Source organism: Coloeus monedula (assembly GCF_965178545.1).
Source record: "Coloeus monedula genome assembly, chromosome: 24".
In the NCBI taxonomy this organism is placed as follows: Eukaryota; Metazoa; Chordata; class Aves; order Passeriformes; family Corvidae; genus Coloeus; species Coloeus monedula.
The window spans coordinates 77,925-99,987 of NC_138804.1; the positions used below are offsets into that span (position 1 = coordinate 77,925).

Below are 22,063 nucleotides of genomic sequence, written 5' to 3' on the forward strand. Positions count from 1 at the left end.
TGCCTCTATACCCCCTCAATTTACCCCTCTCATTTCTGTGTCAAATGTTTCATCTCAAAGAAGTCCTTTTTTTAATGTTTTCTGTCTCCAATTTATAATAAACCATCATTTTTTTAAGCACCTGGGAGTGTGTGGGGGGGCACAGCCCCTGCCCTGGGACACAGCCCACAGCCCCTGGCAGTCTGCAGCATGGTGATGCTGCTGCTTTGTGTCCCTGAGGCTCCCAGTCACTGGCATCTGTGATCACCCTTGGGGCAGCCATGTGGGGCTGGGCTGGTACATGGGCATCTTCCCAGTGTGCTGGGATGGATCCAGAGCAGGATGCTTGTCCTACAGCCACCCCTTTTGAGTGCTGGAGCAGGGACAAGCAAGAATGGCAAGGTTGTTGTCACCTACACATCCCACTGGCCTGTGCCCCATTGCTGCCCATCCAGCCAGGCCTGAGGGGCTCCTGGCTCCCACCTCAGGCAGGCACACCATCAGCCAGCAAGGCTCTGCTGTGCTTCAGAGACTGCAGGACATGTTGGCATGTCATTTGTCATCGCACAGTCATGGAATGTTGGAAGGGGCCTTAAAGATCATTCCTTCCATCCCCTGCCATAGTGGGAACACCTTCCACTAGACCAGGTTGCTCCAAGCCTGTCCAACCTGACCTTGGACGTTTCCAGGGATGGGGTATTCAATATATGGAGTACTCCAGTATAAGAGCTATTCCTACATACTGGAATTCCACGTATATTGGAATATTCCAATACATGGAGGATAAAAATTATTCCCGCAGGGGTCTTGCTGCTGCAGGACACCAACTTTGGGAAGAACAGAGCTTGCGACACACTGCACTGGACCCGTGCCCCCCGGGATTCCCTGTCTAAGCCATCCCGATGGCACAGCCCCATCCCGGGCCCTGTCCCTCGGCACGCCGGGCTCCCCGTGGCCGCCACAGCCGCGTGTCCCGGAGCGCCCCGACGCGCACCTCCCCCGCTCTTGCAGTCGTGGCTCTCGGCTATATTTAGCCCTCCCCCGTGCTATTTCGCTTTCCTGGCAGGAGTTTATAACTGGCCGGGACAGCCCCACCTCCTTTCTGCTTTCTCTCCCTTCCCTTCCCTTTCCCCCTTCTCCCCTCCTCTCTGCTCCCTCCCACCCGGCTGCCCAGGGCCCCCCATGCCAGCAGTGCCCAGCTGTGCCCGCAGCCACCATCCTGCTCCGCTGGAGCCCCCGGCATGGGGCCCGCTGAGGAGCTGGTCCGGATTGCCAAGAAATTGGATAAGATGGTGGCCAGGAAGAGCACGGTAAGGTGGCCGAGCTCCTCGGGGCATGTGTGCATATTTACAGACATATGTATTTTCACATGTGCATATTTACACACATGCTTATTTACATGCATGTTTGAGTGTTGTTGCCTGGCTTGGGAAAAGGGGGGGTTTGCTCTTCACACCCCTCATGTTGTCCCTGGAGGGGCTGAGTGGGTTTAAGGGGTGCTGCCTATGTCCCCCAAGCCCAGCCTCAGGACATCACAGTCAGCACCCAGGGGATTTAATTTTGCCTCTAATTTGGGGCTCTCCTGCACCCCGTTGCTCCCAGACATTGGGATTTGGGGGTGGGGGGGGCGGGTTTGTCCCATGGGTGGCAGCTCTAGACACCGCTCGGCAGTGCCGGACTGTGCACAACAGGTGTTTGGCCCCCGGCCTGTCCACCAACACCCCATCAGTGCCAGGGCCAGAGGCTCGTATACAAGCAAGGGAAAGCTCTGGGGTGGGGGACATAACACCCCCAACGTCCCCAGCACAGCTGTGCCTGCTGCACAAGTGTTGCAAAGGGAGGGGAGGGCATCAGTTGCTGTTTCGTGGGTGGTTTTGGTAGTTGTGTGCTGGGGGAAGCTGGGATCCAGCCCTGCCGCCCTTGTGCCAAGTGAGAATCCATCCGGGGATCCTGGTAAGCCAGCTACATGTGCCAAGCCCAGCCCTCAGAGTTAATATTTGACCGTTTCCACTGGCCTTTGCCCCGACAAGGTGCAGGCTCCTGGCTGGGGGGCAGCACTGCTGTCTCCCTGGATCTGGTGGCATTTTGGGATGCCAGTGCTTGGTATCAAACCAGATCCCATGGCTCTGCTTGCTGCCAGGAATTACCCAGGGGTCAAGGGACAGGGGTGCTCCACAGCTTTCCTGCTGCACTTTGGGATGGGACAGAGCCAGGATCCAGCTAGAGGACGGGAATGTCCCTGCACCCATCAAACCAGGGGGGTCTGATCCAGCCCCTCAAGGTGGGACTCCATGGAGCTGGGTCCCAGTGGTGGGGAATACCTGGGAGCTGGTGTCTGCTGCTGGGGCTCTAAATATACCCAGGACGAGGAGGAGGAAGAGAGGGAGGAGGAGGAAGGCTCCATGCTGGACTATCTTTAGCCCAGCTGCTGCCACAGGATGCAATGCTGGGGCTTGTGTCCCATGGACCTTCACACCCCTGGGTGGAGGACACTGGGGTGTCCCCCAGCTCTCCCTAGCTCCCACCAGCCCAGGTTTTTCTTGTGGATGGGGTTTTCCCAAGTTTTAAGAAAAGCTTCTACTACCCAGCTGGAGATGTGACCTGGTGCTGGGATGGTCCAGCAGGATTTGGGTGTGGGACTTTTCTATCTGTGTGTTGACACAGAGGGTCAGGCATTCCCAGGGAGCAGCCCAGGGCTGCTTTGGGTTCTCCTGTCATGCCTTTCCTGGTGCCTCCTCAAGGGCTCCTGTGGCTTCTCCCTGCTGCAGGAAGGGGCACTGGATCTGCTCAAATCCCTCACCGGCTACACCATGACCATCCAGCTGCTCCAGGTGAGGGGGTTTGGGTGGGGGGACACCCCGTGGGGTAGTTCATCCTGTGTCCTGTGCCAGCCAGCACATCCCTAAGGACGTGTGTACCCAGACCACACGGATCGGAGTGGCTGTGAACTCAGTGCGGAAACACTGCTCAGATGAAGAGGTGGTGGCCTCAGCCAAAATCCTCATCAAAAACTGGAAGCGGCTTCTGGGTGAGTGATGCCAGGGGAAGGCAAGAACCCCCAAAAGCCTCAATCCTCCCTGGGCCATCCTCGCACCTCAAGGCCCAATGCTTTCTGGGGGGATGGAGTGGGATCAGTCCAGAGCTGGGATGTGCAGACTCCCATAACCTGTAACCCAGATGCATGGATTTGGATTTTCCAAGGGCTTGTTTTCACTCTGTGATAGAGTGGTGTAAATCAGTGTGTGCCCCACCAAGGGCTGAGCATCTCCACAATCATTCCCCACCCCAGGATGCAGCTCTGCAGGTACTCTGTGCTGGTTTGGGCTGTGACTGTGACACCCAAATCCTTCCCCCAGAGTCTACCACCACAAAGAAGGAGAAGGACTCAGATGGGAAGAAGGAGAAGGACACAGATGGAGACAGGGAGAAGAAGAAGGGGCTGGATGTTTCCAGCTGCCCCAGTGAAGGGCTGAAGCACGGCAAGGATACGGCTGAGAAGCACAGGGAGAAGCACAAGGAGAGGTGAGGGCTCCTGCCTGCTGTCGGGGGCACGAGGTCAGTGAGACCAACCTCTGCTTGGTCCTTAAGAATTTATCCATCTCTGCCTACCCATGGATGCTGGCAGCACCTCTGGAGACCAAACTGCCTCTGGGACAGCACCAGGGCAGTTTTTGGAGGAGGGAGAAGCGGCAGTTTTTTATTTTCCCTTCTCTAAAGCTAATTATTCCTTGGATGAGGTCAGTTTGGACAGTGCTCATCTGACCCCTGCTTTCTCTGTCCCTAGGAAGCCCAGCAAGCCTAACTCTCATGCCACTGCCACCCAGGGCCACTCTGCCTATTCCAACCTGGAGAGGTACCTGCCAAAGGCTGCCCTGACCCTCACGCCAGGCTGTGCCAGGCACTGCCAGCCCAGGAGAGGCTTTGCTGGCAGCCTGGGGATGGTGGGCTTAGGGAAGGGGAATGCAGATGGACAGACTCCAGCTCACAAGTTGCCAGAGTATGCTGGGGTTGCTGAGAGCTTCTCTCCCTTCCTTTGGGCCTCCGTGGTGAAGAGAGTCCAGTGATGGCCAGAGCCCCATTGCATCCTCCAAGAAATCACCTCTGGATGGCAAGAAAGAGAGGTGGGTGCTGGGCTGGGTGAAGATGGGAGAGGCCAGACCCCAGCCCCTCACTGGACTGTGGTTGGGGGTGTGGACCTGCCATCTGGTCCCAATCACTGCCCTCTGACATGGGGTTTGTCCTGCCAGGAGAGCCTCTGCTGACTCCAGGTCGTCAACCATCTCCTCCTCTTCCTCCCCACAGAAGAGACTGTCAGGGGAGAGGTAAGGAGGGGGTGTCCCTGGGCAGCCCGGGGATGCTTCTAGGGCCCCCTTGGGGATGCCCTGACCATGGAGGGGGTGAGAAGAAGTGGCTGGGAGCCCTGATCCTGCCACAGCACTGGGATATTCCCTGGGAGAAGCAAATCCTCTCCTGGGGAGATTCCTGTTGGCTCCCAAGCGCTCTCATCGATGTGCTGGTGCCTGAGGTCCTGCCACCACTCCCTGCCCCCTCTCTGGTGTCATCCCCACTGTCCCGTTCTGTGCCACTCCCAGGAGAGCCTCTGTGGGCACCAGCCTCTCTCCAGCTCCCACTGGCTCCCAGAGAAACTCCGGTGACAGCAAGGAGGAAAGGTAGGAGAGATCCACTCCATTTCCAAGGGACCCCGGCAGGTCCCTGTGGCTGTGCCAGGACCCTGCCACCTGCCCGTCCCCCTCCATGTGCCCCTGCAGAGCCAACATCAGCAAGGCCAAACCTGAGATGCCACGAACCCCCACCAGCCCTTCCTTCTCTCCCAGCCCCTGCTTCCTGGCCCCCTGCTATCTCACGGGGGACTCGGTGCGGGACAAATGCATCGAGATGCTGACGGCTGCACTCCGCATGGATGGTGAGCAGTTCTGGGGGTGCTGGACCCCAGACTGGGCTGTCTTTCCTATGGGACAGTCCTAACAGGAGCATTCAGCCCCAAAAGGAAAGAAAAGGAGGTTGGTAGGGTCTCTGATAAGGGGGATGGACATGAGAATGCATCTTTGTAAGGTTCCAGATGGATAAAAATAGGTATTTTAGGGATGGAGTGTCTGGGGCAAGTACAGTGGGAGAGGTGAGATTTTTTGGAGGAGGTACAGTGAGACCTGGCTGGTTTCACACCTGAAAGTCACCCCTTAACCTCTCTACCCTTTAGATGACTACAAGGAGTTCAGTGTCAACTGCGAGAAGATGGCATCGGAGATTGAAGACCATATCCTTTGGGGGGCTAGGGGTCCCCAGGCTCCATCTGCGGGGGGGGGGGGTTTCGTACGTGGGCTCAAGAGTGGTACTGGGGACAGGACAGGGTGACAGGGACAAGGACAGAAGGTGACAGGCTCTGCTGTGCTCGTTGCCTGCAGAGGGAGCCCAGACCACAGTTAGAGGATGCTGAGGCTGAGGCTGGAGCTGATGCTGAGCAAAGCATCCCCTGAGCACCCGCCTTAGTGCGGGGGTCTGTGTGTTCCCCCCAGGCCCCTCTGGTCGGGGACCTGCCTTCATTCCTGGGGAAATAAATCCAAACCCAGCCAAAGCTTTTTCCTTGAGCCTGTATCTCCTGCCAGACCCAGTCTGTCACAACATCCAGGCTGTGCCATGCTGGCAGGGATGGAGCCACCTTTGCCTACCCCCAGCTCAAGGCTTGAGGTTCTCCTGGCAGCCCCCTGAGACTGGAACCAACCCCAGAGTGGTTCCCCTCCTGGGTGCACTTTTTGGTGCATCCCAGACTCTGTGCCCAAAGCTGCTACATCAACCTGTCCATATCCCTGTTCTTTGGGAGGAGGGAGTAGACCGAGTCCTCTACACCGTGAACTTTTGCCCCAGCACAGGGCTTGGTGACAGTCCCTGAGGTGACAGCCTCACCTGGATGTTAGACATTCCAAGGCAATGCAAAGTCATTTTCCTCTCCACATCTCAAGCTGTGCTTCATCCTCCTAAAGCCAAGGATGAGGACGCTTCCCACAGGGAGGAAAAGCCCCACTGAGATCAGCCACCTCCACATGACCATTGGCCCTGGTGACAGCACCACCCAAGCTGGCATCTCCCCACCTTGCCCCCTTGATTCCTTGACAGACCCCACATATCTTCCAGGAGCTGAAGAGCACAGACATGAAGTATCGCAACCGGGTGCGGAGCAGGATCAGCAACCTGAAGGACCCCAAGAACCCTGGTCTGCGGAGGAACGTGCTGTGCGGGGCCATTGAGCCTGGCCTCATCGCCCGCATGACTGCTGAGGTGGGAAGTGAGGTGCATGGGGCTGGTGCCCATGGATCTCATCCATGCTGCCTCTGTGCTGCCCAAGTGCTGGGTCTTGGCTTGGTGCTGTCCACAGTGGGGTTGTCCCAGCACCTCCCCGTCCCACCCCGGTGCTGGATGAGGCACAGAGAGCATTGGGAGAAAGCTGGCAGCACTGCCGGGTCCCCTCAGAGCCCTACAGACCCCCAGCGCATCACAGATCTGGCTGTGGGATGTCACACTGGCAGGAATCAGGCTGGAGAGTCCCCATTTGTCCTCCTCAACCAGGGTCCACAAATCGGGGTCCTCAGAAGCCCAGTTTCAGGGAGACAGATCTCTGGAGGTAGCAGTTTTAGTTTGAGGATGGAGTGATTTTTTTGCCTGGGTGGGTCTGAGCCCTCCAGCAAACAGAGAACAGGATTAATCCTGGTTTGGGAGAGGATGGGGTACTTGGCTGTGAGCAGAGCCATGGCCACACTGACCCATCCGGGCCAATGCCGGTGGCAGGAGATGGCCAGTGATGAGCTGAAGAAGCTGCGGAATGCCATGACCCAGGAGGCCATCCGGGAGCACCAGATGGCCAAGACAGGCGGCACCGTCACCGACCTCTTCCAGTGCGGCAAATGCAGGAAGAAGAACTGCACGTACAACCAGGTCAGGCCTGGTCCCCAGGGGACCCTGGTTTGGGGCACACCAGAAGGGTCTCTGCTGAGCCCGTGCTGCTCCACCCCAGGTACAGACGCGCAGCGCCGACGAGCCCATGACAACGTTCGTGCTGTGCAACGAGTGTGGGAACCGCTGGAAGGTCTGTAACCATCTGGGGAGAGGCTCTGGGCAACCCGACCCTTTCCTAGCCTTCAGAGGTGGCAGAGCCCCCTGAAGTTGGGCTTTGGGGACGGGGTGAGGGCTCACCACCTGCCCTGGGCTCTGCTTCTCCTGCAGTTCTGCTGACGCTGCCGGCGATTGGGCTGGAGGGAACGTGGTGCAAGACAAGATGCTGTGACACCATATTGGGCAGCTGGGGTGGGGAGGAGGGTGGCAGGGTGGCACCAGTCCCTAAACCCCAGCTCTTTGTTCCCTTGCATTGGGCTCCCTCAAACATCCTGGGGAGCCGGCCTCCTGCAAAGTCAAGTTGGCTCGAGAAGGTCCATGTGAATTCAATGGTTCTTCCCTGCAAATACCTGCCCTTTGATTGGGGTGTGCTGGGATCCCACTGGGATCAGACTCATTCCTGGAAAGGGAGACTGGTACAACCTGGGCAGCATGTCCTTCCCTGAGAGAAATCTGGACTTGGATGATTTGGGAGCAGGAGAGACATTGCCCCATGGACATGGGGCTATGCCTGGGAGCTGAGGGTGGGAGAGGGCCAGGTTTTAACCCAAACACCTTCTTCCTCACCTAAGTGCACACAGAGGGAGGACATGGAGGGGACAGGATGGTTGCTCCAGATGCTGTTGGGATGCCGCCGTGTCCCTCTGCTCTGTGACAAATGGACCATCATCCTGGCTTCAAGGCACTGTGTCCCAGAAAAAATAGGAAGGATGGCAGGGAGAGGAGTGAGGAAAAGCCCCTCCAGCCAGAGTAATAAAGGTGTGAATTATCTCTGCAGCACAGACTGTTTCCTAAGGTGGGTCTGGGACCTCTGTCTCAAGTTTATAGCTCCCCAGCTCGAGCCTCCAGGTCCTCTAAGATCCTTCACCAAATTCCGACACGTATCTCAAATCCATCAGCCCCAGCCTGGGATATAATCATGGCTTGATGCTCATCTGTCACCTGACTGGTGATTAAAGACCTTAAGGCTGGAGCAGTTCCCTGGCTTGGTCTGGATGCTGCAGGCTGCCCCATGGCAGGGCAGAACTTCCACCAACGGCTGGAAGGATTTTCCAGGTACAAGGCATCAGGGACCAGCTGGGAGACATCCCTTTGGCTACAGGATTCTGGGATGGAGCTACAGGTTGATTCTGGGATGGAGCCTTGTGGCACCAAGCCCATCCCTCGTTACCACCAGCCTCTTCCAATGGCAGTGAGGTCTGATGGGGACACCGGAAGGTCATGGTGACCATGGGTGACCATGGATGGGGATGAGGGTGCTGTTCTCATGCTTGTGTGAGCCAAAGTGTGAGAGCAGAGAAGGATGGTGAAGCTGTTAATTAACCTATCATTAATGTTTTAATCTTGGGCTGAGGTGTGAATTTTTTCACAGGCAGTGCCATTTGCAGCCAGAATTGGGTGCTAAACCCTCTGTGTTTGGGGATCCTCGCCACCCCTGAGCCCCCTGAGAGAGCTCTCTGGGCTGTGGTGCTCGTTAGAATGCTGAAGTGATTAATGAGCCTCCAAGGCAATTATTTATGCTTGTGACAGTGCGTGTGGCTGCAATTAAGGAATATAGCGGATTGTAGGGGATGAATAAAACATCAGTGTGACCTTGAGCTGTGAGGGGAGCACAGCAAGGGCAGGACTGGGACTCCCAGCTGCCCCCAGGGTGCCTCAGGGCACGTTTGCCTGGGACAAGGTTGAAACGGGGGGATTTGGATCTATATTTTTTTGCAGTTCAGTCTAATAAAGGTGTTTAAGTGATACCAGAGGGAGCCGGACTCCAAACATGTTATGATGGATCTCCTAGCATCCCTCTGTGTCCTTCTGTCCCCCTGTGGATGTCCCCAGAGAAAATGTCACCCTCTGCCCCCTCCCCAGGTTCCCTGGGAAATCCCAGAGGAGGAAGGGGAGAGGCCAGCTGGAGAGCTGGGAGAGCAGAGGCTCCACTGACATCCATGAAAGGGTGTCCCCCCCACACCCAGGGAGAGCTTTTCCACTTGCCTGGGCTGGAGGAGCTTATGGTCCTGAGGAATGCTCCAGCCTCTGGAGGGGTGCAGTATGTGTCCCCCTGCAGCACAGTGGGTGCCACTGGGGCAGGGGACAGTGAGGGGCTCTCTGGTATGCAGCTCTTTACAGGCTCCATTCCCCAGGCTGAGCCTCTGACCTGCTCCACAGGAAGGGCACAGACACGTGTCTGTGTGTGTGTGTGTGTGTGTGTGTGTGTGTATTTAAAAAATCCACTTCCCAAACTTTCAGTCCCAAACTGGGGACTGAGCCCCCCAGGATATCCTGCCATCCCCTCCCCACCCCTCAGCTCCAGAGGTCCCTGGAGCTTTCCCCTCTCTCCTCCCCAAATGATGGTCCCCTCCTCCCCTCCACATCCCCCAGCCTGGCGAGGAAGAGGAGCAGGGAAGATGCCTTGCAGCTGCCCCTCCTGCCAGCACTCAGCTCTCTCTTGAACTTTGGGGAAGTGGGCACTTCAGTTCTCATTTCTCATCAGTGCTGGAGAGGTGGAACCATGGCTGCACCAGCAAATGCTAATACTGGTTCCCCCCGCTTTCTGCAGGCAGGAGGTTCAGACAAGAGCCCTCAGGGCCTCTGTCACAGCTCCAGCCCCACCTGGGGCTGGTTGTGACCATGCAACAATGGAGAGGCCCTTACGGTCCCTGCCAGGGGTTGATTTACCCACCCTGAAGCTCCAGGTTTGGATGCTCCAAAGCTTCACCAGAGGTTGGTGCCACTCCCTGCCTCTCCCTGCCTGTCTCTGCACGAATCACAGAATCATTTCAGTTGGAAAAGACCCCCAAGATCATTGAGTGCAACTGCACTCCCACTACTGGCAAGCCTGCCACTAACCCCCTGTCCCCAGTGCCACATCGACAGATCTTTTAAATCCCTCCAGGGATGGCGACTCCAATGAGATGCTCAGTCTTCTATCTGATGGAGTTTTTATACTCAACCTCCAACCTGCAACACTTTAAATAACCCCACAGAGTGTCCAACCCCAGCCAGGCTTCCCCGTGAGAGGACAGCCACTACAGATGCCACCAGACCATATCCCTTCCCCGGGGACTGCCCTCAGCCACCTCAGGGACACCCTGTTCCACAGAATCTGGCACATGGCCAGTTTTACTTTGCAATCCTGGCTTGCCCAGGGGTCACCCCCCCATACTCCAGCCCCCCCAGCTCGCCCACAGCGCAGGGCTTTGCCGCTGCCCTTCTCCCCCGCATTTTTCCAGCCTTGAGAAAAAAATCAGCACTTTGCTGTTCTGTGGTTTCCTTGGCAACCCCATTTCCCCATTCTCTCACTTCATGCATCTATAACTCCCCTGGCCCCGGTCAGCAACCCCCAAAGCACAGTGGCAGGACTCTGTGCACAGGGATGGAGTGGAAGGTGGCGTATCCTGCCCATCACCAGGATGGCTGATCCTGGAGGGACCCTCAGCCAGGGATTCCCAAGCACTTGGGCTTCTTGGAAAGGAAGTAGCTGGTGGTGGTTCCTGTCTCTGAACTGAATTAAAGCAGTTTTGGAGCTTTACCTCTCTGTGTGGGTCCTAGTGCTCCTGCTGTGCACAGGTTGCCCTGAGCAGCTGTGGCTGCCCCATCCCTGCAAGTGTCCAAGGCCAGGTTGGACAGGGCTTGGAGCAACTTGGGATAGTGGAAGGTGTCCCTGCCCGTGGCAAGGGGTGGGACTGGATGAGCTTTAAGGTCCCTTCCAACCCAAACCATTCCATGATTCCATGACTGGCAGCCTCTGTGACAAACTGAGCAGATTCCCCTGCCCATTCCCGTGCTTACTTCCAATCAATAGGTAATGATCCCTTAGGCACAGGCGCTCGCTGCTTCCCCAGATCTCAAACCCACATGCAGTATTTATCTGGTGAAAGCCACAGGCTCTCGACATGACTCACTTTGCTGTAGTCAGTAGACAGGATTCAGATCTCCTGGGAAAACTACCCATCAGTCCCACCTCCACATCATGACTGCTCTCACTGGTGATGTCATGGGGTGATGCTCAGCATGGTGGGCACAGGGCAAGGAGACAGCCCTGCTCAGGAATTGGGATGACTTCCTTTAGAAAGCAGGAAAACACAGCACTGGGTGGTTTAGGGAAGGCAGAAATGATGCAGAGGGTGCTGTAGGGGTCGGGGGTAGTCCAGAAAACTCCCTGTACCTTGGTGACCTGGGAAAGGTGCCCGATGTGCCTCCCAATACTTGGACTCCAACAGCTCTTCCCCAAATCCCAGAAGGCTGGTCAGTACCCCAAAAGCCAAGCAGATCCTGCACCAGCCTGGGACTTGATGTTAAGTGAAGGCAAGAGCTTAGAGAACCTAACTTTTTTAGGGAAACCTCAGCTGCTGCACTTACTTTGAGCTGTGGCTCAGCCAAAGCCTTCCAAATTCTGAGCTTTTTATTCAGCTTTTTGTTTTAATAAACCCCTAAGCATTGGTTTTCCTAAGCACAAGGTGCTGCCTCTGCTACAGGAGCAGGGGAAGATGGGGGATGCAGGACTTTGGGTCTGGATTCCTTAGGGGCGGTTGTCAAAGGATGCAGTGGAATGGTGGTCTCTAAACACCTGGAGGAACCAGGCAGGGGTATCTGGCAGGACACTCCAGGCACTGAATGACACACAAACAACACTGAAATAGGAGGAAAAAACTGCTGAGCCTCCCAGTTCTGGTTCCAGGCCCAGGCTGGGATACAAATGGAATTTCCTTTCTCTCATTGTTCTGCCTTGATGTGAGTGATTCAACTGCTTTGGAGCAGCTCTGAAAAAATTAGTGATTGCCCAGGACAGCCACATGATCCAGCCTGGATCTTCAAGCAAGCCAAAATACTCTGAGCAAAGCCATGGATTTGAGCTGATTGGGTATTTGCTTTGGCGTGTTTTTCCTGAAAAAAAAAAAAAAAAGGAAAATCAGTTTTCATCGGCAGTGTTTGCAGTCCATTGGAAGGAAATGATTTGTCAAGGTGTATGGCTGTGATTCTGCAGCCCAGGCATTGTGATGATTAAAAGCATCGAATGAGCCCAAACTGGACCCAAGCCTTTATTTCTAAAGTGAAATGTGTTGCATGGAAAATTACAGAGTATACTTTTCCTAAAGAAAAACCCTGTGCCCTTTTGTTTCCTGGCCAGAGAGGTTTGCTGAGTCTGCAGAGCACTTTGATCTCAGCCTTCCTAAAATCACAGTGCTTGTCTTTAGCTGAATAGGCAGAGAACTGAGCAAAGATCCCCCATTAAAAGCAAAAATGTCTCCACGAAATACAATTCTTCCTCACTTTCAGCTGGAATCATGCACACTCTTCCCTCTTACAGACAGGATGGAGGAGACACCAGGGAAAAACTCCAATAAATGCTGTAAAACCCCCCAACTCCCTCAAACTGCACAAATTCCCATCCCCTGTGCTTCCCACATCAGTAGGTTGACCTAAATATTGCAGAGAAAAAAAACCACATTGGCTTTTTTGCCTGACACTTTTTTTCCTCCCTGCCAGGAGCTCTTGGGCGCTCGGCAATTAGGAGCCGCAGATTAATCTTGAGTGATATAATGAAGTGCTGGGTGGCTGGAGGACAGAGCTGGTGAGCAGGGAGGGTTTGCTCTACAGATTAACATGGTTTAGGACAGGTTTAGTGCAGGTAGAGCACCCAAGGTGATGGGAAGAGGAGGGGCCTGGGGGGCTCAATGGGATATTCAGGCTCATCCCCATTCCATGATCCTCTGCATCCAAAGGTGTGGACTGGGCAGGGCTTGTGTTGCAGAGGAAAAATGTTCTTTGCACATTTTCTAACCCTGATTTGCTTGTAATGTCCCCAAGGTATCATCCCAGAGTCTTCCAGCCCCATGTCAATTATTTATTGGGGAAAAATGCCCCAGGAGGGCAGGTTGGACAGGTCCCAAGCTCTTCCCCCAGCCATATCTGTGCCCCCTTCCACAGTCACAGAATCACAGAGTTGTTAGAGTGTGAGGGGACCTTAAAAGCTCATCCAGTTCCACCCCCTGCCATGGGCAGGGACACCTTCCACTATCCCAGGTTGCTCCAAGCCCTGTCCAACCTGGCCTTGAACACTTCCAGGGATGGGGCAGCCACAGCTGCTCAGGGCACCCTGTGGCAGGGCCTCACCACCCTCACAGGGAAGGATTTCTTCCCAATATCCCATCTAACCCTGCCCTCTGGCAGTGGGAAGCCATTCCCCCTTGTCCTGTCACTCCAGACCCTTGTAAATAGTCCCTCTCCACCTTTCTTGTCAGCTCCTTCAGGCACTGGAAGGCCACAAGTAGGTGACCTCAAAGCCTCTTTTCCAGGCTGAACAATCCCAACTGTCTCAGCTCTTTGCCTTTTCTCCAAGGTCCCCGGAAGCCGAGGGCCACATTCTTCCAACAAACCGCCTTGTCTTTCCAAAATGGGGATATAAATAGCTCGTCCTGTAACGATGCCATTACCCAGGAGCTGTGCCACCGCCAGCCACTCGCAGCAAGCCCATCACCCACAGCAGCCAATGTATTCCCGACTCTGGTAGGGTCAGCAACCATCAGGGAAGCAAATGCTAATTAATAGCACTGTGCAAAGCAGCCTGCCTGGGCATGGCATATAATTAGTGAACCAACTGCACCCACCACAGTGCTGGGGCTGTGGGGAAAGGGGCGACAGAGCAGCCATGGAGGAGGCACCTGCTGCAGCTCCTGGCTGTAACTCGGGATGAGGGCACTAATTGCACTGGGGAGATGCATGTCATGCTGCCATCAGCGAGGCTGTGACACTCCATGTGTCCTCGCATCCCTCTGATCCCTACACCACCCTCCCTGGTTCAGCACCCATCCCTGCTGTTCCCTCAACGTGCTCCCTCTGCCCAGCCATTTTGCAGGTAAATGTGACGTTTCCTCGTGGCAGAAGAGATGTTTGGAATATAAAAACTCCTGGCGGTGGGAGATGCAGAGCCCAGGGAGGAATCGTGCTAATGCCCTGACATCTCTGCCGTGGTGAGTCATCCAGGCCCTCCGAGGGCTGTGCTTGGATACAGAGAAGGTAGAAGCACAAGGCAAGAGGAAAAATTGCTTCGCTCAGAAGACATCTTGGTTACAGCAAGGAATAGAAATTGTCCCTTTGGCACCCACCCCCGGCTCTGGTTCCACAGCCTCAGGAAAGAGGGGATGTTGTTCTGTTGGGTGGGCAAGAAGGGCCTCATTTATGACAGAAATGGGAACGCTTAGCCTAGAACACTCTAGTTGTTAATGGAGTGCAATTATTAGTAGAAGGGAGGAGGATGGGTCTTTCCATCAGGCTGATGGGAAAAATCCACTCTGGGATTGGGAATTAGGTTGGAGCATCACCTTGAAGGTGGTTACAGGCAAACACTGCCTTCCTTCATCCCTGGCAACATTGCTGCTCCAGTGCTCCCAGTCATCCTGCCACATCCATATGGATGTGTGCATGTTGCTTCTCAGTGGGGACAGGAGGGCAGCTCCTGGGAACTGTGACCACCCCCAAACAAGTTTTGCTCCCTACTGTGCCATGGGAGGGCAAGCCAAGAAGGGCAAGTTAAAAACCCAAAAAATAAAAAAAAATCCTTTAAATCAACAAAATTTTATCTAAGCCAACACCTCCCTGAGCCAGGGCTGCTCCTGACGTGGCTCTGCCTCTGCCAAACCTGACAGCAGGAAGGGATTTACACATCAAACATCCTCTCCCTCAAACTGCTGAAGCTGAAACCTTGAGAGAGAGGAAAAAATCTGTTTCCAGCTGTTTTCCTCTCCATATAAGCAAGTATCTATTGGCAGAGCATTTCCTTCTGCCTAAGGCTTTCATTGGACATCAGTTATTTAATATTGCTCTTTTAAATCCTTGTGTTTGGCTCCCAGCTGCTTCACCCATCTTGGAGCAGGGATGTTGGCACTTTGTGTTTAGAAAATATATATCTATATTTAGATAGGCAGACAGATAGCTGTGGAAGAAGAGCTGTTCCAATCATTAAATCACCGCTTTCGATTTTTCCTTATTACTAGTCTTCATTTAACCACAGGCCGGGCTGGCCAAGTGCTCCTTGGGGACAGCCCAGCTGAGCCCAGCAGGTTTGCAGCTCTAAAAGGGGTCTTAAGGAAAAAAAAATTACCTCAATCTGATAATCAGAGAGGAAATCTTCCCTGAAAATGCCTTCCCAAAGCAGAGGCATTCAGGAAGGAAACAATGACGTGGCTGGAGTCTGCCCTGGCTTCCTGCTAGGCAGGAAGAGTGGGAGAGGGTGGGAGGAAGATCCAGCACGTGTACAAGATACAGGGGGTGAAAGAGGGGGTTTTGTGCCTTTCAGAAGAAGAAAGAAAAGAGGGAGAGAAATCACCTTCTCTGTCTGAGCTTCTGCAGGCTGGAGAGGCTGGAGGAGGAGGAGCTGCCTTTGAAGCTGGGAGAGGCTGAGCACAGCAGCCTTTGCTGTCGCTACTCCTCTTCCTCCAGCTCTTTCCTGTTCCCTTTCCTCATCCTGGATTGGGAGCCCAACCCCAGGATGGGCAAAGCATCCAACATTGGGGTGTCAGTGGCGCTCTCGTGGCAGGGTACAAACAGAGCCAGAGATTTCCTCTAAGACCCAGCACTGATGGGTTTCAACTCCTTTTCCTGATGCCTCTTGCTTTTCCCTGGGTAACACCATGACCGTGGAAGAGCTGTGCCATCCCACCTGCCCTCCAGAGGCTCCCAGTGCTGGTTGATGGACTGGGAATGCTGGCAGAGTTTCTGCCCCATGGCTTGGCATTGCCCCTGGCAGCAGGGAGGGAAGCAGGTGGCCGTCTTGAAAAAATACAGCACTGGGCAGCCACCATCTGTGTCCCTGTGGATGGAGGGCATGCTGCCCTCCCTGGGTGCTCTCCTAGGAGCAGCCAGGACAGACGGGAGCAGGCACCTGATGGTATCATGCTGGGAACTGAAGCAAAGCAAGATCCCCAGTGCTGATAAAGGGCTGGAGGAGGAATCCCTGGAGGCAGCTGCATCAGGGGCGGCATCACCAGGAATGCCCATCACCAACAAACAAGTGATGCTGTTGGCTTTTCTGCTGGAGATCCAGCTCAGACAAGTCAGGGATGAGCTGGTTGTAAAGCAGGCAGCTGGTGACCAAAGAGCTTTGCTCTGTCTCTGGCCACAGCTGCATCCAGCCTGGCTCTGGCCAATCTCAGCTCCTGAGCCCTTCAGAGCTTGATCAAACTGTCAAGGAAAAATCCTGAGGTTTACTGAGCTTTTTGGAATGAGCCCTGCCCCAGTGCTGAGCCGTCCATCACACCTCCTGACATCCAGGACCAAAGCCATGCAGGTGAGGGATGCTACAGCCAGATTCCCTGAACAACTCCTGCCTTCAGGACCTGCTGAGCATCTTCAAAACCTCTCAGGATCCTGTTGTAAACCTGAGCATCACTTCGGGACCTGCTGACTGTGAGCCCACACTGTGAGGGGACACGCTGGTCCCTGTGCTGCCCCACAGCCAGGCAGCTGCCCCACCCAAACCAAGCACAGGATATGGAGAGCTCCAAGATAACCAGGAAAGAGCCTTAATCACATGTTTAAAACACCCTGTAACCACTACTGCTCCCATGCCATTGCTTCCCTGGCCTCCACACCTTGGGTCCTGGCAGAGAATGACTGGCACAAAAACAAAAAGCTGGTGGGAGCTGATGCTCTTTCTGCAGCGCCTGATGCCTCCAGATCCGAATCAGTCAAATCTCAATCCTTCAGCCCCAAACCAAAACTGATTCAAACCTTCCTGTGATTTTCCACCAGGTTTCCACTGAAAGGAGGTTTCCTGTCCTCTCCCAGCCCCAAAGCAAATCATCCCATGGACTTTTGCAGGAGCATGAAGAAGTGGAGGGAAGACCCGGGCTCTGAGTCCAGAGCAAGAGGCACATAAGCTGCGCTCTCCGATTTGGCACAGTTAGAGAGAAGCAGGATTGCAGCTGACCTGGATTCCCAACATCAAAGACAAGACCCGCTATCTCCCCAACATCTCCAGAGCCCTCCAAGGAGGTCAATCAAAAAGCTGAACAGCCACGTATCCATCCCATCCTGGCACTGGCACCCAGGGCTGCGGGTGATGGCAGGACCATCCCCCCTGCTCTGTGGCTTGGAGCTAAAAAGCTGCAGAAAATGTAACACTTATATGCTGAGAAGGAAACCTGCCTCCTCCATGAACAGGATGGTTGAAGGCGGCCCGAGGGGTTTAACCCCCATCTGGCATGGGTCTAACCCCCATCGTGCTGGTGCAGTAACAGACACTGGCAAATCTCCTGTCAGACTCACAGGAGACAGAAAAACAGACCTTAACCCTTGGGAAACCCAGCCCTACCACTCCTCTCTGTCCCGTGGTAGTGCTACATGTGTGTCTGTCCATGTGCACAGGGTCCTTGGCCCCCCATCATGCCACGACCAGCCCCAGGCACCAGGACACATGGTCCCCATGTCTCAGTCTCAAAGGACCTGCTCCCAGGAAAACCCAGCCCCTCGGTGAGCCCAGGGGTCACATTGACACCAATTCCTTCCACCAGCAGCAAAAAGCTTTATTTTTGCAGCCCAGCTCTGTCTGGGAGCAGCATCCCGCCCTGGATCCCCCCCTTCCCACGATGGTTCATTTATGAGATGACTCACAGGCTGTTAATGCTCCCGACGCGCATCGGATGGATGCAGCGCTGCCACCTCTGAGCGCCAGCTGAGGGGGGCACAGTTCAGGCTTCCAGCTCCCCAAAATCCAGGGAGACACTGCCAGTTCCCAATCAGTGCTCCACTGTCAGACAAAGGCAGCACAGAGGGGGGCAGTGGGGTGGTGAAAACACCTAAATAAGCAACAATCAGGGGAAAAAGCTCCCGTGGGTATTGAGTTCCCTGGGGATGGGGTGTGATGCCCGTCCTTCCTTTGCTGCCAGCACAGCTTGGTGCCCACGAGCCATTCGCTATTGCTGTCCCCGTCCCTGTCACTGCCACGAGGCCAGGCACAAGCCTGAGTGAAGGAAAAGGGCTCATTAACCCCTCCAAATAAATAATCATCTTTTTGGAGGCATTTTTCATGGGAAAGGATGAACCAGCGGATGCATTCACCCTGTATTTGTAAGGAGCCCCGCTGCCCCCAGCCTTGGGTAGGAGCAGCGGGCATGGGGCAGGCTGGCACTGTCACCAGCTCGAGCCCAGCAGTGGGACAGCTCCTTTCATGTCCCAATAACATCTCAGGGATACTGGTGGCATCACCCTCAAGAGATCACCGACCTCTGGGAGAGGGATTGTTTCCTCCAAGGTGGTGAGCAGAGATTTTTCCATCCAGCCTCTGGACTCAACCCGGACTCTGGCCATCACAGTGTGCAAACACCCTGCCCTCAGAGACAACCTCTCCACACACAATGATGAGGAAATAAAGCTGCAAACCCCCCACCTCACATGCAGCCACGCAGAATGGTGAGGCAGAGAAGGATCTCATCTAATTTTAACTCCCCTGACGGATGGGCTTTGTTCTTTGCAGCAGCTGCCCCGCAAGGTATGAAAACACTCAGATATGTTGACATGGGAAAACAAAACACACAAATCAGCCCATTTTCCTCTTCAAGGCCGATTTATCTGGAGCTGTCAGTGGAGGAAGGGAAAGTGATGAGCCCTGGGGAGATGGGGGAGCAGCCTGGACTTGCAGCTCGGTGGTTACCAGTGCAGTTGGGCTGATGCTCATCAAGCACCTGGTCCATTCTCTCCCAAGTCCCAAAACACCTCAGTTCTACAGAAAACAAAGTGACGTTTTCTGCTGCAATTCCCCAAGGTGTGATTCTGCACATGTCCTGGCTCATCCTTAAAAATGAGGGGAGCTAGATGCCAATGCCCCTTCCCCTCCCCCGCCCCCCAAAGTGGTTCACCACAAGCTGAGCTCCATCCTGGTGCTCCCATCGTGCTGACTACTTGGTTTTCTGAGTTGAGATGGGTGGGATCAGACCCTGGAGAATGGTGACAGCAGCTCAGGGGGAGGAGGGGAGGCTGGTAAATCCCTCTGCAAGGGTTGGTGCATCACTTCTATAAGGGGAAGGATGGAAGGATGGCAGGATAGAAGGATGGATGGATGGACGGACGGACGGACGGACGGATGGACGGACGGATGGATGGATGGTGCAAACACAGCCCTGCTCTTTTCACATGTTGTTTTCTGGGAGGTGCAGCACTTGCCTGGATTTCCAGCTTTGTGGGAGCCTACATCCCATCTCCAGTTTCCCATCTTTGACCTGAAAGATCCCATCCGCTCAGCCTGATGAGGCTCCACCTTTTTGCACTGGCTCTGCTCTGCCCAGGTCTCCCAGGTTAGCCCAGATCTCTCCCACACCATGATCCCTCTCCCAGTTCCTGTTACACATCCTCCTATGGACAACACTGGGACCAGGATGCAGCACTGATGGTGGCATTTCAGCCAATCCCCATCCCCAGGATTGATTGCAGATGCTGGGCTCCAGGTCTGCGCAGTATTTGCTCTAAAAACAAAACCCTGCACAAAAAAAAATCCTGCTTGTGTAGCATTGGAAGGCAAGAGAGCAGCACAGGGATTGCAAGGGAAGCAGGAGAGCCCACGGTCTGACACTGAGGGCTGCTCCTCTTGCCAAAAACCACCCTCACCCCAACTGAAAGCCAATGCAGCTGGTGTTCCTAGCACTGCTTCTTCAAACTTGGGGCAAAAATCCATTAAAAATGGAACACTTTCGTCCCTGGAAGTGTCCAAGGCCTGGCTGGGTGGAGCTTGGAGCAACCTGGTCTAGTGGCAGGGAGTGGAATTAGACGGGTTTTAAGGTCCCTTCCCACCTAAATCATTCCGTGATTCTATGAAGATAGACACTATGGAGGGGGAATAAGAAATGGAGTTTCCCCTCTCTGCATCACAACTCTGAAATGTCACAGGCAGGACTCAAGCTGGCTGCCAAACTGGAAATTATATCAAATTATCAAAATAGTTTTAGATATTTGTATTTTAGATATCTGTATATTTCTATCATAGTTCTATACCTGGCAGAGCTGCCCTGGCTCCCACCTCAGCACAGGACACAGCCGTCCCAGCGCCATCAGAGCTCCAGTGCAAGGCTCTCCCTAACAGTATCACAGCAAGGTGAGGGGCACTTCGAGAGTCTCAGTGTCCTTCTGAATTCCCAAAAATATTCATGGAGAACTCATCTCCCCTGTTTCCTCCTCCATTAACCTCCAGAGATTGCCATGGATTTTGACTGGAGTCCCGTCAGAGCAGATTCACAGCACATGCACATTATTTTTATGTCCATTTTAATTAAAACAAATAAATTCCAGAGAAGAGGGTCTTCTCACCGTGAAATACACTGTCAAGTTTGCAGCTTCTGAGTAAATCAAAGCACCACCATTAGTGGCTCCAGCTGTAAATCCCCTTGGATGGACCTCAGCTCAGCAAGCAAAGGAGCAACATGAATTGTGCTCCTCGACAGCCTCAGCATTGCTCTCACCACCTCAATTTGATATATTATTTCTTTTTCAGGGTGTGGGGGAGGAATTAAGAGCTAAGGCATTGCCACAGAGAATTTCCTAAGAGAAGCAATCCTCGCAGGAGAGCAGGACTTGATCCAAGATCACAGAATCACAAAGTGGTTTAGACTGGAAGGGAGCTTAAAGCTCCTCCAGTTCCAACCCCTGCCATGAGTGGGGACACCTTCCACTATCCCTGGCTGTTCCAAGCTCCATCCACCCTGGCCTTGGAGACTTCCAAGGATGGGGCAGCCACAGCTTCTCTGGGCACCCTGTGCCAGGGCCTCGCCACCCTCCCAGGGAAGATAAAGTGGCATCGATCAAACTCAGGATGCAGACAGAATTCCCAGCACCAGTTCTGGGGGTCAGGACCTGCCGGACCCACCAGGCTCCATACACTACAACAGGGTGATGGTCTCCCCTCCAACATGCCTCCTCTGCCTCAGTTTCCCCAATTTTGAGAACTCCATCTATGGCAGCAGCTGGGCTTGGCAGCTGGAGCAGCAATAGCTGAGAGCAGGCAGATGAACACAGAAGCCCTTTAAAGATTTTCCATTTGTTTTATGTGTCCACTGGGTTTATTTTTAACATTCCAGCTGAAAAAAATTTATAAAGAAATGCTGGAGCTGAGCTGAGAGGACGTGTTTGCTGGAACCTGCCAGGATGATGAGTCTTTTGCAGATAACCCATTGGAAAAGGGTCAGTGTGAGGGCTCTGGCCATGCCGGGAGCCAAGTGAAGGGATGAGTTCTCTTCCAGAGAGCTCCTCAGCCACGCTAAAAGCTATTTTACACTCCCCAACCTGATGTTTCCTTCCCGCTGAGAGAGATCAGCAGCCGGCCTGCGTCAGAGCTGGGCACAGCAGATACTCAACACCTTGCTCTGGGTCTGGGACACTGTTTTCACCCAGGAAGGTGTTTAAATCCTGTATTCTGGACCACACACAGATGCAGGACATCCCCCTCTGTCCTGCCTGGGCTTGTAAAACCATTGCAGGAATGGGAACACCCTCCAGGTAAGGAGACTGATGCATCTGAAACGCACGACCAAGATATTCTTATTAAATCTATCCCTGTGCTCCCAATTCCTGCCTTTACCCATCCCACCAGCCCTGTGGGACAAAGCCAGGACCATGGCCACCTCACACCATGAGGACAGAAACCCACAGCATATTGTTCCTGCCTCCCTGCTCAGTGGCCCTGGAGCTGGTTACCATCTGAACCACGGGATGAATGAAAAGCCATTAATTCCCTCCTGGGTGTTTTTATGAGGCTCTTGACGAAATGTCTGGATGCTTCAGCACTGCAGGAGTTTGAAGCTGGCAGAGCTCTGCACAGACTGAATACCCCATCTCCAGGATTGAACAAGCTGCTGGCCTCTCCTCCATGTCCTGTGTCCCCTGCTCAGTCCCTCTGGAGCCAAATGTACCCAAAATTGTAGCAAATCATCCTCTCTCTCTGAGCCACTTCTGTCCCAGGGCACAGGACAATGAATTAATC

General features: G+C 54.2%; 1 protein-coding gene across 5 annotated transcripts; it reads left to right on the forward strand.

Annotated features, from left to right (window-relative positions):
* Positions 1–1,050: 1,050 nt before the first annotated feature.
* On the forward strand, positions 1,051–7,881 carry TCEA3 (transcription elongation factor A3). 5 transcript variants are annotated; one of them, XM_082296681.1, is made up of 14 exons: positions 1,051–1,289; positions 2,721–2,810; positions 2,887–3,007; positions 3,336–3,501; positions 3,764–3,832; positions 4,032–4,100; positions 4,227–4,301; positions 4,572–4,649; positions 4,749–4,903; positions 5,198–5,253; positions 6,118–6,273; positions 6,781–6,927; positions 7,007–7,078; positions 7,216–7,881. In XM_082296681.1, exons 1-14 carry the CDS (start codon positions 1,221–1,223, stop codon positions 7,222–7,224), a joined length of 1,332 nt encoding a protein of 443 aa, XP_082152807.1. In that variant the 5' UTR covers positions 1,051–1,220; the 3' UTR covers positions 7,225–7,881. The 5 variants fall into 5 exon arrangements, with proteins under 5 accessions (XP_082152807.1, XP_082152811.1, XP_082152808.1 ...); XM_082296685.1 differs by having other exon boundaries at positions 4,815–4,903; XM_082296682.1 differs by having other exon boundaries at positions 2,902–3,007.
* The last annotated feature ends 14,182 nt before the right edge of the window (positions 7,882–22,063 follow it).

Coding starts and splice junctions, on each gene's coding strand:
- TCEA3 (XM_082296681.1), top strand. CDS start 1,221: ATGGGGCCCGCTGAGGAGCTGGTCCGGATTGCCAAGAAATTGGATAAG. Junction 4,650..4,748: donor GGTGACAGCAAGGAGGAAAG/GTAGGAGAGATC, acceptor GTGCCCCTGCAG/AGCCAACATCAGCAAGGCCA. Junction 5,254..6,117: donor TGGCATCGGAGATTGAAGAC/CATATCCTTTGG, acceptor TGACAGACCCCA/CATATCTTCCAGGAGCTGAA.